The sequence below is a fragment of the Stylophora pistillata genome, chromosome 12 (assembly GCF_964205215.1).
Source record: "Stylophora pistillata chromosome 12, jaStyPist1.2, whole genome shotgun sequence".
NCBI lineage: Eukaryota > Metazoa > Cnidaria > Anthozoa > Scleractinia > Pocilloporidae > Stylophora > Stylophora pistillata.
The window spans coordinates 20,662,722-20,678,717 of NC_142530.1; the positions used below are offsets into that span (position 1 = coordinate 20,662,722).

Below are 15,996 nucleotides of genomic sequence, written 5' to 3' on the forward strand. Positions count from 1 at the left end.
ACTACGAATAAATCAAACTGGCTTATTTAAGTGCGCAATTAAAAAATTAAGAAAATTAATGTTTGAGTTCTGAAATAAATAGAGTAGACATGGCAGATGAAAATTGGATTCTCGAACATCGGTGAGGCAAGATTTTATATAATGCAAAGAAACATCTTCTATCCGCGGTCATTATGGCAGATTCCAAAATTAGTGGTCCTCAAATTGGAGAGCGCATTCTTTTTATACAGTTGGTACTTTCATCTTGGCAATGTTCTAATACATACCAAAGGAGAAGCCAGCCAAGTTAACGTCCTCCGTAAATTTAAAAAAAAGTACTGCGTTGGGAAGAAATAAAAATCATTCGACGCTTGCCTTCTAAATTATTTTACAAGGAACTTGCTAAGGGTATTCTTGGCTGCACAATTGTGTCCTGATATATTTTTTTCCCGTACAGATTGGTTACTTAACAGGGCATTACTTCTAATATACGGGGTTATGGCTCCTGTTTTAAGATAATTGACATTGGTTGAACGACCAAGTTGGAAAATACGGGGTGATCGTGGCCAAATGATTTTAGCCTAACATTTTCAATATAAGAAAAGGAATGGTGAGGATTTGTGAAGGAAAATACTTTTCAAGTGCCTCTCTCCTTTTTCGTAATGATTAATACATTACCACATATGGCCAGACAACCACATAAACTCGAATACTTTATTGAACCAGTAACGATACTTGAAACAGAAATTTGTTAAAATATGCTCTCAGATACAAAGCAAAAGACCTTAAAACGTCACTGTATGTACAGAAAATACCATTTTCGGGACAATAAAACGAGAAAGTCGAGTTGCGTTCCACCATCGCGTGAACCATCACGATCGTGAAGCTCTAGTTTGGTTGAAGGTAGCTTGCCTAGTGATTAGTCTCCTCTCTTGCAGCATATTGGAGGGCAGGCTGGTGCGCAGGTGCTGGGCTGACATGTTGGAGGACAAATCATTGGTGGTGGGGGTGGGGGTGGAGGTGGTGGTGGTGGTGGTGGAGGTGGTGGCGGGGGTGGTATTGGGCAACAAGTCGGCGCACAGGATGGTTGGCAAGCTGGCATTGGTGGGGGTGGGGGCATGGCTACGGGTGTTCCACAGCAGCTTGGGTCACAGGTGGGAGCGCACACTTGCATGCATGTTGGTGGGCAGGGAGGAGGGGGTGGGGGTGGCTCAAGTGGTGGGGGAGGAATGGCTGGGCCGGGTTCGTAACGGGGTCGTGGTACCCAGTGCTCTGGGCCAGGAGGACGGACGCATGGTGGAGGACACAGTGGTTCAGCTGTATATCAAGGGGAAACCAAATTAGTTAGATTTGTGCTATTTAAACAATTTAGAAGTTAAAGTGATATTTTTTCAGTGGATAGATTGCTTCTTTTTTAAGTTTTGCAAAGTTCAAAGCCGGATGAAAACCCCATCAAAACATCCGATTGCAACATCATTCGGAGGAGGTTCGTCCTAAGTGGAATTTCCTTCTTATACATCATCTCTATGTTAATCAGAAATGGGATCGAATAATAGGCAATAATTTAATAAATGAGACGACTTTAACACATGTCTTACTCGCTGGGGCTGCTTCCTCTTCACCTCCACTTCCGCTTTCTTCTGCAGTACTTCCTGATTCTGCAGATTCATCTGCAAATCAAATGATTCTGTGTCAGTTGCACTACCGTTTAAGAATTTTTTACTTAGAAGCAGTTTTCTTCAAGATGCCTATTCTAATTTAGATTTCTGCTTTCAGAAACAAAATAAAAGTTCATCTTAGTTTAGAATAACTTAATTTGCTACACTGCGACTTTTTTATTACACTTCGCCTCCAGGTTTTTTTGGTTTTATCCAGAGAGGATAATTTGTGGCCCATAAATGTAATGCAGTGCTTTGCCCGTTCCATTCTGCATGGGACACGGTAGATTTCCACGCAAGTTCACGCCTCAAACACCTCTTTTCCGTGCGTCTGCTTCCAAAGAGCATTGGGAAAGCAGTTTCTAATAGAGAAAGGATTTGTTCTTCACCAACATCAAAGTTCTTCTAAATCTTGCCCCATATACCTCTGCCGTCACCACCATAAAATGAGTATGTTAGGTGTGCATTGGTGTACCTGTTGGTGATTTTGTTGGGCGTGCTGCACGCTTTTTGGTGGAAGTGACTCGTCTCGGTCTTATGACAAAACACACTACATATGGCTTCGGGGAAAAAGTTTGAAAACCTGGAATAAGAAAGATTGGACAGGCATAGAGAGGCAAAGAAAATTTTAATGAGACATTTTTTTTTTCATTTTGAATAACATCTTGATCGCTTAAAAGCTAATGTTCAAATGATTGATCATTTTTTGAAATTGAGAGATTTATTTCTTTTCTATTAAAGATAGATCGCGGTGTTTGCCGCTAAATTTTACACCCAAACCTTACTGCTTTAATGCTGTTGACTTCAGTCATAATGGCGTTTTCGAAATTAAAAGTGGTGCTCACTTAACTTGGTTAAGCTGGTTAGCAAGCGATAGGATTTTGGAAACGTAGTTTATTTCATTATCATCTCTGGAATAAATATATCTTATTAACCAAGCGCGAGGGCCGTACTGGGAGAATATCAGCCCAAGGTCTTGACAGTACGGACCGAGCGCAGCGAGGTCCGTACGAAAAAGACCGAGAACCGATATACTTCAAGTATGGTCCCGTGCAAGCTTGGTTAATAAGAGATTTATTATACGACTGAAGTTCAAAGGGACACAAGTGCGGTATCATTCGGGACTATTCGCGACAGTGCCCGGTCCAATACTGAGAGAATATTGACCGGCAATAGAGCATTTTGATTGGCTGACTTTAGTTATTGGCCCTCTGACTGCCCGAGTCGTGTAATAATTTAGATTATCACAGTGACCAGGCAGAATGTAACAAGGAAAGAACGAGATCATTTCACGAGCCTGATAAATGTTTATATTTCCATATCTACATGGCTATAATTAGTTTCGTACCGACACTTCTTACAGCCATGCAAGCGGAAGAATCATACATTGGGGTCTGGGTACAATGTTAGGCTGCTATCAATTAGCTTTTTAGGCGAGAAAAGCAAAAGTTGATACTTATGTAAAAGATTGTTCGATATCCACATTATGCTATTTCCAGAAATTTTTCTTACCCAAACAATACGTAAACTGAGCCAAAGAAACCAACGAAAGCTTTCGCAAAATGTGTATTTTCTGAGAATCTATCTTTCCTTTCTGTTTATGGTTGAAGAAAAAGAGAAAATAAGAAAGAGATGAGAGTAAACAAGAAGAGAGAAAAAGGGTTACAAACCCACAAAGCCATATGTCGATGTGACCGATGTTTTGTCTCTTTAAAAAGCGGTAGGAACTCTGGTGGTAATGTCATGTGATGATCTTATGATGGTCTTCATAGGTTTGGTGCCATTTGAGTCATCATTGATATCGTAAGCATTTTGCTTTACGGAGCTTCAGTAATTGTTAGATTTTTTTAGTCATGACATGCTACAAGGTAATGACATTTTGAAAAGGTGAAGACATCTTTTTTACGTATAAAGGCTGATAGTTTCTAAAGAAACTTTTTAGGGCTGCGTCGGTGGGGATAACGAAATAATTTGAATATATCAACAAAGTTGAAATGGTAAATTGGCCACCGTTACAATTATAAAAGCTGACGTTTCGAGCGTTAGCCCTTCGTCATTCGCTCCGACGAAGGGCTAACGCTCGAAACGTCAGCTTTTATAATTGTAACGGTGGCCAATTTACCATTTCAACTTTTTTGATATATTCAAATTATCTATTTACGTATAGTCCCTCTCCGACTAATTATCAAAATAGCAAGCAAACCCACAAGCTGCCCCCAAAAACCTTTGCGAGCCCTCGTTAAGTGTTATCTTTAGGTGACATTCATTGATGGTGATATCCCCAGTTAGCATTTGTTAGATAAGTATACCAAATATACCTTGAAATGTGTTTCCCCAACTGGATTGTGAATAAATGTAGTGAAGCAATGGGTTCATAGATAAAACCGTAAGGGTTGATCAAGGTACACCTAATTTGTGTGAACATCACTAAAGAGACATAATCACCTGATATCGGACAATGAGTATCATTTAGAGTTACTAACTCAACTGAAGTTGGCCAAAGCATTTTAAATCTTTACATAAAAATTCCAAAAAAAGGCTAACCAAAAATTAAAAATTATTTTGGTAACATCTGAGAGGTTCATTCTTTAGAAGTACTTTCGGTTATACGTTAATTAGAAGTGGGTGTAATGTAAGGCAACATCTCTCTTTCGTGATGTTCTTTTTCTTGCAACAAGTGCACAGAAGAAAGTTTTACAAATCATGAACGTATAATAACGCTTAGGTTACCATTAACTAACGCATGTTTATTTTACCACAGCAAAAAGCCCACGTTCGCACGTTTTTTCCATGGCCTTATTTTCCACTCACAATTTTTTAATCAACCTTTCGTGATTTCTAGTTCATTTTCGTTCGGTTTGTATATCAGGTGACTTCTGACTTTTCATTGTGGTTGAAAAGAAATGATATGATACCATACGCAACCCTTTCTTTCAAAAAACCTCCATCCATCTTACAATGAGAATACTGATGAGATTTTCATTCTTATCGGGGGAGATCTAATTTTGTTATATTACCTGTCTCATACAAAACCTTTCATATGAGGCCATAAAATTTCTACCTCATCATTAGATGTTCCCTGAATTCTTCCCAGGTAGCTTTTATTTTGCTTTGTCAAGATGTTGTTTACATGTTTAGCTCAGTGTTTGATGTGATAGGAATGTTTTCCAATGAATGACAAGTTCAACACGCTTTCTTACCCTCGTAATCATCCTCGTTAGTTAAGTGGCCTCTTTTCACCGCCGATTCATTGTCATCTACAAGTAAAAGGTTTAAGATTTGATAGTTTTAGCTGAGCTTTGTAAAAGCGAATATTTTCAGATGTCTTCTGTCAGAAGCTTTGTTTATAACTCAGTCTTGGATTGTCAAAAATAGTTCTGCGTTTGCCTGCTCAGATAGCTGGCCTCCACTTGACAATCAGATTTTCCCGGATTAATTCAGTGACCTTTTCTTTAGGTGTGAGGCTCCGCTAGCGCGCATACGGCGCGCATTAGCTTTGCTGAGCAAGAGATGACAGCTATTCAAACGTACAACATGGGCAGATTTTCTACTGCAGAAATGATGCCGTAAAAGTCTACGTTGACATGCTGTGCATGTAGTTGGAAAGCAGTCTGTACCTCTGCTATCATACCTGTGTCTAAGTTTTCCGGGTCCTCTTCATCCACAGCTGTGTCTGTAGCCTCGTCACCGTCGTCCTGAGCCTCGCTATCGATACCTTCGTCTAAAGAAAGAAAAACTGAACATTTTTACTCCATCTTCGATGCCAAAAAAGCGCTGAAGTGTCAAAATATCCTTTAAGATTCCATGCGTCCAGAAATGAACGCTGAGTTTCTTACCTTTGGTAATACTTGCTAAATCTAGGAAGAGATAAATAAAAAACTATGACTTAGTATGTATTTTACCAAGCAAGTCTAACATTCAGTTTAATTGGCTTGGCAGGGCAGAATGTCGACAAAAATCGCTTGAAAATAGTGAGACCAATATTCTTGCAAATATTTTGTCCTTGTCTTACTCTACGGGTGGTGAGATCAAATTCAATCTTCAAACACATATCAAATATATCGTGCAGCATAAATCTGACTCCTTCACTGATACGAAGAGAACCATAGCGTTCTCCCTAATAACATGCAAATTTACAGGATGAGTGTTAATATCAAGACTTACCTTTCAAACTTCTTGCCCTCACGAGGTGGCTGGTGATTGACAGGCAGATTAGAGCGGCTAGGAGCGCGCTCGTGAATTTGATATTCATACTCGTCACCCTGCTAAATACGACAAAAAGAAGACTCATTCAAAACCAGCCTATTCAGTTTTTTATTCTATCGACTGGCATAAGTTACAATCATAAGACGATTTCCTAGAATGTTCAGGATCCAAAATCTCCTCATAAAGAGAGTACATTGTCATTCCGAACGCTTAGAAGATTTTGTAAAGATATCAAACGGAAAATATTGTGGCGAATTCTAAAAAAAAAAAAAGAATTGAAAACTACAATGAGGTATAGCAGTATGTCTGACGCTGGTTTTTAGAGTTGTAGCTTATGAAATAAAGGAGACTTAGAATTAAACGCTTACAGGCGAATAAAATCAAGTCAGGCTCGCCAACAGGTGATTTTTAATTTCTTCGTCTAACATGTGGAGACATTGAATAGCCAACAAAGTTAAATTTAACACCCCGCATCAGTAAAACTAGTGATCCAGCGTTTTTGGTTCATAAGACATTTCTTCGATGGACTTTCTGGGCGAAGAGAGCAGCGCTTGTTCACGGAGTCTTGCGGAGTGATCTCCGTTATTAAACGTTTTGTTATTGACTTCAAGACTAGTATTTATATGACGGACCATTAAACCGTGTGGCTCTTTGTCTAAATCGCCTCGTACGGTACCATAAGTGAGTTGCATTGGGACATAGCACATAAACGCGCCTAGAATGAAGAAATAAGAATAAAAACATCATACCTTTCCCCTTTTAGTCCAGCAATAAAGAGGGAAGGAGAGTTGTTAACGAAATCACTTTTCCGAAAAATCCTTTTTTCGCTGAATTATTTATTCCGCTCAGCTGGTACTTGCCCCGCTCTCTGTAAACTACGCGTGCGCATTGACCTTGTGAGTCATCTGACGATAAGATCATTGACTGAATGAGAATGTGATCTCGTTTCTCGACCTCCTGGATAATTTCCTGCCAAATATGTTGAAATAAGTTTATGACCATCACTTCAAAGTTAAAAAAAAAATGAAGAAAAATTCAAATTCAAAATGAACTCTACTTGACTCCGCATTTGGGAAAGAAGTGATCATTGTCTCACTTATATTGCCATGTTGACTCTTGTGCCAGCCATATATGGATGTGTTTCGAGCTTTACGCTCCCAAGATAAGAACAGAGATTCTCCTTTCTAGCTTCCACACATTTCATTGTAATTTAGTAACGAGAAATTGGCGTTACGTCGAGAAGATATCCTTTCGATTATAAGTTGACCTATTTTTATCACCTCAGTTCTCGCTAGATAATTCAGATACTGAAAGAAGATGTCACATTTTAGTAAAATGGTGCGAGCTAAAGGGTTAAAATGTGCAAAATGTGATTGGACACACTATTGTTTTGATGCTCTTATTGTGCAACAATTTTCCTTAGTAACGCATTGCACCGCCAATTTAGTTCGTGTTGTTATATAAGAGTTTAATGTGCATGCAATGCTTTCGGAAACTCGTGTTATTTGGCAAAAGCTCCACCCAATGACGCATTGGAAAACATAGAATGTAGTATATAAAAAAGGGATCTTTAAAAGTAGAGGATCTGACTGAAGGAGAGCCCGAGAGGCAATGAACTTTCTTTTTCTCAGTTGGAATACAAATTATTGTTTGATATATGCGATATTTGGAGAAAGACAAAAGGATAACAATGGCGATAATGGTGCTGAATGCCGGACTTACAGCATATCTTCTCCTCCCCCCCCCCCCCCACCCCAGAGCAAGTAAATAAAATACCTTAAAAATCAAGCGAAACTCTCTTCTACGTATGAAAAATCCAAAACGAGTTCAGAAACGAAAATATAACAGAGACCTGATTAGAACTCCAATTCAAATTACCAGATACGCGGGAAAATGAGGACGACTAAGTCTCAGGATTGGTTTTTAGCTTGTTTTAAGTGGTTGGCAGGTATTTTTGAGGCCAATCTCTTTTCAGTTTCAGTTGGTCAGAAAACTGTGCTAGGAAAAAATGACTCAGATTTGACTGAAACACTGTTTATTAAAACATCGTCTGTTTAAAATTAAAGTTGTGATATTTTCCCTCAACAGGGGTCATGGTCTGTTCACGACGATTTATTTGGTGTACACTTTCTAAACATTGTTTTTATGGCGCCTTTAGCTTCATTGACACAAGGCTCTGAAAACTTTTACTCATTTCTGAGAATAATACAAAACAAAAAATGTAAGGCGAGACCTAAAAATAAATGCATAACTTTGAAAAGTAAGTGATGTTAATTGATGTATTACCCGATTACAATTTCTGACACTTTACGAATGTGAGAAAGAGCCTCGTAAAGATGCTCGTAACTTTTAATTTCATCTTGTCATGACGGCATTCTTTACACAAACGGGTCTAAATGTTAGCATTTTACTGGTTGTACCAATTTCAATTTCTATAGACGTCTACCAGTTTTTCTATATTCAGTAATTATGTGAAGAGCAATCAGCCCGTGAGAGAGAAAGACCACGACTCTTTCGTCAGACAGGAAATGGTGAGTGGCAAAAATTGAACTTCTGATAGTCTTATTTCTGAATCAGCTGTTTGTACACATTTGATTCAAAAGGATTGCATGAACTGAGAATTTGAGATTTTGATACAAATGCTGGGGACAACTGGGACAAGTGGGGACTTTGTACTTTCGGAGTTCCTTTTGGTGTTTGCCGTTTCTGCATAAATTGCATGCTTAAACTAACTCATCTAATATCGCATAAAGCATTCTAACGATAAAATAACTCTCAAAGCAAAGTGTTTCTATAGTTCATCACGTACCTATGAACACAGGCCATAAGTCTAGACAGATGTTCCCACAGCTACACCTTCTATAAACTCGTTAGACATTATCCCAAGATCCAACAGTATACCTTTCCTAGAAATATTTTTGATTTCTTTTTCATCCTATTACTTATCATGAGCGAATATTGTTGAAGTTAAACGGAAATTCATCTGCGCCCTTTAGGGCAACATTGCTGAGGGCATTGAGCTTGTGGTGCACATCCGCCAGGTACAGCAGGCTGGCACGCCTGTGGGCATGCTTGCTGTGGCATTTGTTGTTGTATCTGAGACATCGGAGGCATTTGGGGCATCATTGGTGGTTGCTGTGGATAAGGCATTCCCATTTGCATGCCCATGGAGGGGGAACAGCAACTTGGGAGACAGGCAGGAGCACACGATTGAGCGCATGGTGAAGCACAGCTGGACGACTGCGTGTTGTTTGGTTTCTTTGGAGCGGGAGGAAGGACCAGGAAATTTGGTGCACTCATCGCCGGTTGCACGGGCGGGGGATACTGTGGTTGTGCACTACAGCAGCTTTGTGGGCAGGCGCTAGGACAAGGGATCACAGAGCACTGCTGTGGACATTGCTGCGCTGCTGGTTGCTGAGGGTACTGGGGTGTCTGGGGAGCTGGGAGTGCCTGAGGAACCTGTGCAGCTTGTGCAGCCTGAGGTAGCTGACCATACTGGCTGTACTGTTGTTGAGCTGCTGCATATTGATATGGATCAGGTTGATAAGCACTAGGGTACGGAGCTTGGCCCGCGGCTTGGGCCACGGGATTTGCTGGTGGATTGCAACAGGTCGAGATACATCCGGGTGCACATACATCCGGGCATGTTCCAGGACAAGTCTGGCTTACTAGAAAATAAAACAGTTCACGAGAGCGGTGAATTGGTATTTTTGAGAAAAAACGGGAAGCTTTGGGATCGTACAAACAACGGGAAGGGTAGAAAATAAACTCTAAACTTTTGGGCTCGGGGCAAACTTGAAATATAAGCAACCCGTCACTTAGTTGTATTGCCTTACGAAAGCAGTTCCATTGTCAACATCCAGTCTAAATGTTAATTTAAAGGATGGAAGAAAAAAATGAGAATGAGACAAAAACGGCCTCAGTAATTGTACAACTCGTGGCAATCACCTTTATTTTTTCCTGTAGCGTCCAAGATAGCCTGAATTGCTTTTCCTGCTTTGGCAAGGTTTTCTGTAAGAGAAAGATACAAGTTCAATTGACTGGCTATTTATAGCGAACGTTGTAAAAATTACAAAGCTAAATTCCATGCAGAACTGAAAAAATATACCTATGCTTGAGTCTAGAAGTTCTCTGAGAGATCCTTTGTCCGCTTCGACTGCAAATAACATAGTACTCATTTGGTGAGTTACCTTAGAAGATTTTGAAATTGAGACATAATGAAGTTAAGAGACTGATTTCCCTAAAGAGAGCCCGAGTCAATATCTAACGTTTCAGTCTTAATTTTCGCGCTACCCTCGACCAATTACATGCAAAAGTAGTACAGCTATCGCGACATGTTCAGTTGCATTTTTCCGCTCTTCGGATGGCTCATGTATTTTTTGTCAGGCTGGACCTTCTGGTCTTCTCTTTGCCACATATAACCAATTTCCGTAGAAAGAAAGAATAAAAAGAAACTTTGATAAATTACCTTCATCGTGCAATTTCTTCCTGGACCTTTTCTCTGATTCTTCCCTTTCTTTGGCTTCTTCTTCATCTCTCAAGTTCTCTTCTCTGGTCTCTTCATCGTCTGTTAAAGTTACAGTTGAATCAGATGATAAAATAATAAAAAAATTCCACAAGTTCATGTAATCAGTTGTTCCTCTTCGTTAGAAGCCACTGAGCCACGAAAGAACAGCCCAGAACAAAGAACATAACTGTGACCTCTTCAGCAAACGATGATGCATCCAATGAAAGGAGCATTTATACCTATCGATTTTTCAATATTGTTCCCTACTTACTGAAAAATTAATCTTTTTTTTTTTTTTAAGTAGCCCATTTACTCACCTTTATCATCTTCTTCAGAATCAGGCGCGCTATCCTTTTCGATTCCACTTCCACTCGCATCTTCTTCTATATAGATACATATATGAGTTGTTTAGTTACATTTGCAATACTTAAAACTTCAGATGTAGGCGAGCTTTTCAGTTCATTATTTTTAAATATTGAAGCGAAGCCTAGATGTTATGGTAGTCCATTCCAGTTCAATCCTAACATTTAGTTAGGTTTCCTAGGAGATTCAAAGGAACCCAGTCACACTCCTTGATGCTGTGCGGTGTAATAACCATTCAGCCATCATAAGATGGAAGATCGCCAACCCTTTTACTCCCAATATCCAACTAGCACTTCTCCTCACCGTCTTCCATACAATTCTTATGATGTTAGTTCCGAGAATTTGGTATTGGATCAACTTATAATCCCCTAAATGATACTTTTCTTCATTCTCCTTTTTTCTACTTGATTTCGTGCTGATATTGTAGGGAGAAATTCTGTCTTGGTTGCTCAACCAACCAACCAGTGGTTGGCCCGCTTAACTGCGGAGAATATACATATTTAGCCAAGCCTAAAAGCGGAGCTCCCAAGTTCGTAATATTAATGATAACATAAAATATGTGGATTTGCCAAGACTCGCCTGAGTCACCCCTCCCTTCGTTTTGATAGTCTCCCCTACCCTACCCGTGCAATCTGAAGGCACGTACGTATGTACGCTTGGTCAGTCACGTGACAACCAAACGAAAAGAGGTTGATCATATTCCATAGGTATGGGGCTCTGCCCCACGCGCGTAAAGCGCGCGTGGGAGCCCTCTTATTAAAGTCCTGATGTCAGTGCAATATTTGTGTTTTGAACATCAAGCTTCTTCCCTTTCTCTGTATGTTTTGAACATCAAGCTTCTTCCCTTTCTCTGTATGTTCGAATTTATCTTCCCGGGAGATAAATGGGTATTGGTGAATAAAAATCTTTAATGAATAAAAAGTCAATGGTGATTTTTGTTCGTTTTAAGCACATCTGAATGAATCAAATCATTACTGTAAAAAATTATCAACTTTGAAGGTGAAGGAGTCGAATTGATTTTTCATTGTGATCTTTTTTAAAAAAAAATGTAAAAGAAGGCTCTGTTTATTTTTAATTCCCACCTGGTTTATCCTCTGTTTTATCTTCTGCTTTGTCTTTTACTTTCTTGTCCGTTTCGTGTTTTTGTATTTTGTGTCGAAGTATGTTTTTAAGATGGTGATGTCCTATGAAAGATATAGAATGGGGCATGAAGCTTAACTTTTGCGAGACAATTACCAATTAGAACCAGAATGGTCGATCGAGGGGAGCCTGAATTTTTTCACAATATTGCTCTCTCTGTAGCCTTATTAATTTATTTGAATTAAGGGAGACAGCTATCAATAAAAACCAAAATGGTCTATGGAGAGAAGACTGCATTTTTTACAATATGCGCTCTCTGCATCCTTATCATTATTATTTGAATTACGTTCTCATAGCCAAACTTGGTCTGAATTTTTACTTTTCCCTGGTCTGCAATCAAACTGCATACTAAATTCCAGAATGTGTTCGGCTATTGCTGGAGGCTTTTACAAAATCATGTTCTTTTGCGATATTTCATCACATGTAAGCAGATACATTTTAAATGTTTATGATGTTGAGGCACAAGGTTTGTCATCGTAATATCTTCAGTCAACTAATTTCGAGTAACTTCAAATTTTTATCGATCGAATCGCTATAAAACTACTTGTTATTTATGGCAACGATCTCTCCAATTTCCTTTACAGAACTGCGAAACAATGCTTGTTCAAACCATGTAAAGTTCTGAGACCGTTATAAAAGCCTTTTCAATAGAGCACCAAAACGAAAAATAGTATCTGCAAATTAATAATTCATTTAGTTTATTTAGTTTCTTGCTTAGGGTAACTATATTAATTTTCAGGCACTTTTAAAGCGAAATTTTATCATTAGAATTATCATGTTTACCATACAGTTATGGTTAATTATCCGATGGAACTTTGAATTGGGTTTGTTAATGAAGGATAAACCTTTAAGTGTCTCGGGTCAGAAAATAGGTGTTCATTTATGACAAATGTCCCAGCAGTACAAGTAATTATTATTATCTTCCTTAGGTCGGTATCTTATCAAAAGATCATTTGGTTCAGTGATCAGATTTTCTGGCTCAATGATAGGCCAAAAGGCAAAAAGTTAATCAATTGAGAGAAATGTTATGGTTCAGCTCTTGCAATGCCTTGTTACTGACCTAGGTGTGTGGCCAATTACAATGGCATCTGCTTATTTATCAAAATTATCAGCTCGGTAATAAATCAATTCGACTAATCAGATACCTAGGAGAAGTCAACTCCAAGACGAGTTGAGAAAAACGGTTGGTAAGCGAGAAATTCAATTTTTTCCTTCTTTGACAAAATTCAAGATTAAGGTCCAACCTGTAAAAGTTCATATGGAAATCAAGCATTCAACTTACTGTGATGTTTCGCTTCAGAAGTCCATGTCGAGAGGATGAAAACCAGTGCAAGAAGAAGCCCAATACTCAGCAATCTCTTATCCATCTGAAGAAAAGAGCAACTACCTCGAATGAGTTTACTTTTCACCAAAAAAAAAATTGATTAGAGAATGTGTAATTTTCTTCCTGAATGTTGTGTTTCATTTAAATCTAAAGTTGAGTGGTTAAAGTATTGCCTGTGAAACAGAGTCGAATAAAAACTAAAATTCACGCATGGCCTTTTATTATAAAACGAAGACATTCAAAAAAGGATTCACTACTTGTATTATATTCGAAATTTCTAGCGCAAAATAGCATCAGTTAACTTTTGGTCTGAACCGTCCGAGCGAGGTCGTTGAGGAACGCTTTAGAAAGCATTCCTCAGTCCAGTCAAATATCAGTCAATCTGGTTGAGGAACGTTTTTTATAATTTTTTTTTTCAGTAAGACAATAGATCTTCCTCGATCTTACCTTTTGGCTTTCGGTAATTTCCTTTCCTAAAGCCACTTGATGTTGCCAACACGAAAGCTATAGTAGTCCTTTGTGATCCTTTGTTCAAGATAACTCATAAGTTATTTACGAGCCATTGTTCTCGGTGATAAAGAAATGCTATTTGTTCTAACGGGTGTTTAAGCGATAAACGACCGAGAGGGACGGGGAGTTTTTCAAACGAGCGTAAACAATGTTCATAGAGTTGATTCGGTTAGATATCGCGACATAATCACAAAAGCGTAGAAGAACTTTTATATAAACGACGCAAAAACGTATTTGGTTCGCCCAATCGTTTTTGTTGCGTGCAAGGAGATCAAAAGGACACGGCATACGACTATTTTTTGCAGCAAATTTTTGTGTTTTCAAACCATATTGTGTTCATAACTAAAGATATCCAAGGTTTACGCCAATTTTGCAATCGTGCACTTAAGGTGGCTCGTATTAGTTTCCTTGCGCGGGGAACAGATAACTCTTGCGTCACGCGCGAGAGAAACGTGCGAAAGAAGCGCGAGATTAAAAGACGAAAATTTAAAATAAAGATGGCGGCGCGAGGATTTTTTTCTACTTATGTGAGAAGTTTACCTAAGAGCTTGTATTTGATGTGTTGAGCGGCCACTGTGAATGCAGGAGATAGAAACTAAAATAAAGAACACTATTTTCGGAGAAGTAAAGGTTGCTTCACTTCACATTTAAAAGAAATATTCAACCGGTATGAAATCTTGCGACGGCGAAAAAAGAAGAACTCAAGTGAAGGATAATCTACCTAAAGTGGAGGAAGACTTTGAAACTTCAAGGAAAATAATATGATATAGCCAGAAGTCATGTGTAGGGTTTTTAAGATGAGCCTGGGAGGCTGGCTTTGACGGCTGTTAAATGATTTTCTTAGCAGTAAACGTCTGTAAACATCAGATCGCAGGTGCTCGCGCGAGCACACGCAATTGTCAGCGGTAGCTAAAACAGATCAAGAGCAAATGCCAATCTTATAGAATCCAGATTTTTAAATGCGCGAGAACGCGCGTGGAAATTGCTAAACTCACGAAAGCTATTGCATGAAAACAAGTCCGGTGACCCCCTCTTTTTATTGTTCCAATATGATAATAACGTCGAAAGGAATCATCAGAAATTTAAATAGAAAATTCTACGGAAGGAAATTTGCGATGCGTGAAAATTGCCTTTTTTTAAATTTTCTGAAATTCCGCTCCGTAGAATTTGTTAAAAATCTTTGTGCATTTTCCTTTTCAAGTGCTAAAAGCAATCACTGAAAAAAATCACGGGGTCACCGGGTTAGTTTTCGAATTATTTAAGCCACAAGCTAAAAATTGCGTCTTAATACGCCTATGAAAGCGTTGCCATGGAAACTGCTAGTGACGAAATGACACCTATTTTTGCATAACCAATTATTATGACAGACAGACAGACATCTTATATTTATACAGGATAGCCCCTTCAGTGTAGTAAACACTGGTATCAACGGGGGTCCTGTTACCCACCCCTCCCACCCCAGGGGAGGACATCCATCACACAGTAATCTCGTGCGTGGGAAATTAACGTCTCCTGCCCCTAACCCTGCAGGAGACGGGACCTCCATTTATTCGTCCCTATCCGAGAAGACTAGAATATCTAACCATTTCTTGATGTTAAAGAAAGGAAGCATATTCTTCTCAGTTAATTTTAAGACCCTGAGTGTTGGTCCGGCCGGTATTGAACTCTCGACCTCCCGCACAGAAGTCCGGCGCTCTCCCAATTGAGCTAACCAGGCGGCGGTCAAATATAATTCAACCCCGTAAAAGTGTTCAACTGGCCTTCGTTAGTCTTTCTGTTGTATTCTTTCAAAGTTACAAACCATCAAAAAGATGAAAACCGGTACGAGCCACCTTAAATTGAGAAAGATAGTTACCTACCATGATTACGAGATAAGCGCCACAGTCACTGGCCTGTTATGCTACAATTACTGATACGTAGCTTTTTTCAACAAGCATCGTCGCCTCTGAAGGTAAAGTGGGAGGAATATGTAACATACAGTTTTGCTTATTAAACTCTTTTCCCTTGAATGCAGCATCAAGGATTATCTTCACCACAAAAATTTCTGTCTGTGCGCGTACGCTAGTATGTGAGACCTTTATAGCTTAGGATGCACTGGACATGTGACTGTCGGTGAGTGCGACATTATTGAATTTTCTATCTCGGTGACAGACGACCAAGCAGTTAATTGGTTCTGAAGTACTTTCACGATTTGAATAAAGATGGTTTCTGACGGGCCGCGAGTAATCATGGAATAGCCTTTTAAGTATTCTTCTCTCAAGTGTTTCGAAGAAAAATACCTTCACCTTTCCCCTTACTACAAGCAACGA

The 15,996-nt window shown here is 39.2% G+C and overlaps 2 protein-coding genes across 4 annotated transcripts; both read right to left on the reverse strand.

Annotated features, from left to right (window-relative positions):
• Window positions 1–679: 679 nt before the first annotated feature.
• LOC111340975 (uncharacterized) lies at window positions 680–6,737 on the reverse strand. Of its 3 annotated transcripts, none has more exons than XM_088740283.1 (7): window positions 6,593–6,737; window positions 5,802–5,902; window positions 5,474–5,494; window positions 5,269–5,358; window positions 4,838–4,894; window positions 1,578–1,649; window positions 680–1,296 (listed from the first exon to the last, which is right to left on the reverse strand). In XM_088740283.1, exons 2-7 carry the CDS (start codon window positions 5,887–5,889, stop codon window positions 899–901), a joined length of 726 nt encoding a protein of 241 aa, XP_088596409.1. In that variant the 5' UTR covers window positions 5,890–5,902; window positions 6,593–6,737; the 3' UTR covers window positions 680–898. The 3 variants fall into 3 exon arrangements, with proteins under 3 accessions (XP_088596409.1, XP_022803638.1, XP_088596411.1); XM_022947903.2 differs by having other exon boundaries at window positions 5,802–5,899; window positions 6,593–6,695; XM_088740285.1 differs by lacking the exon at window positions 6,593–6,737 and adding an exon at window positions 6,212–6,397.
• A 1,124-nt stretch (window positions 6,738–7,861) lies between these two features.
• On the reverse strand, window positions 7,862–13,775 carry LOC111340974 (uncharacterized). The gene is made up of 8 exons (XM_022947902.2): window positions 13,625–13,775; window positions 13,136–13,220; window positions 11,796–11,897; window positions 10,668–10,733; window positions 10,312–10,410; window positions 9,952–9,999; window positions 9,792–9,854; window positions 7,862–9,511 (listed from the first exon to the last, which is right to left on the reverse strand). Exons 2-8 carry the CDS (start codon window positions 13,218–13,220, stop codon window positions 8,823–8,825), a joined length of 1,152 nt encoding a protein of 383 aa, XP_022803637.2. The 5' UTR covers window positions 13,625–13,775; the 3' UTR covers window positions 7,862–8,822.
• Window positions 13,776–15,996: the final 2,221 nt, after the last annotated feature.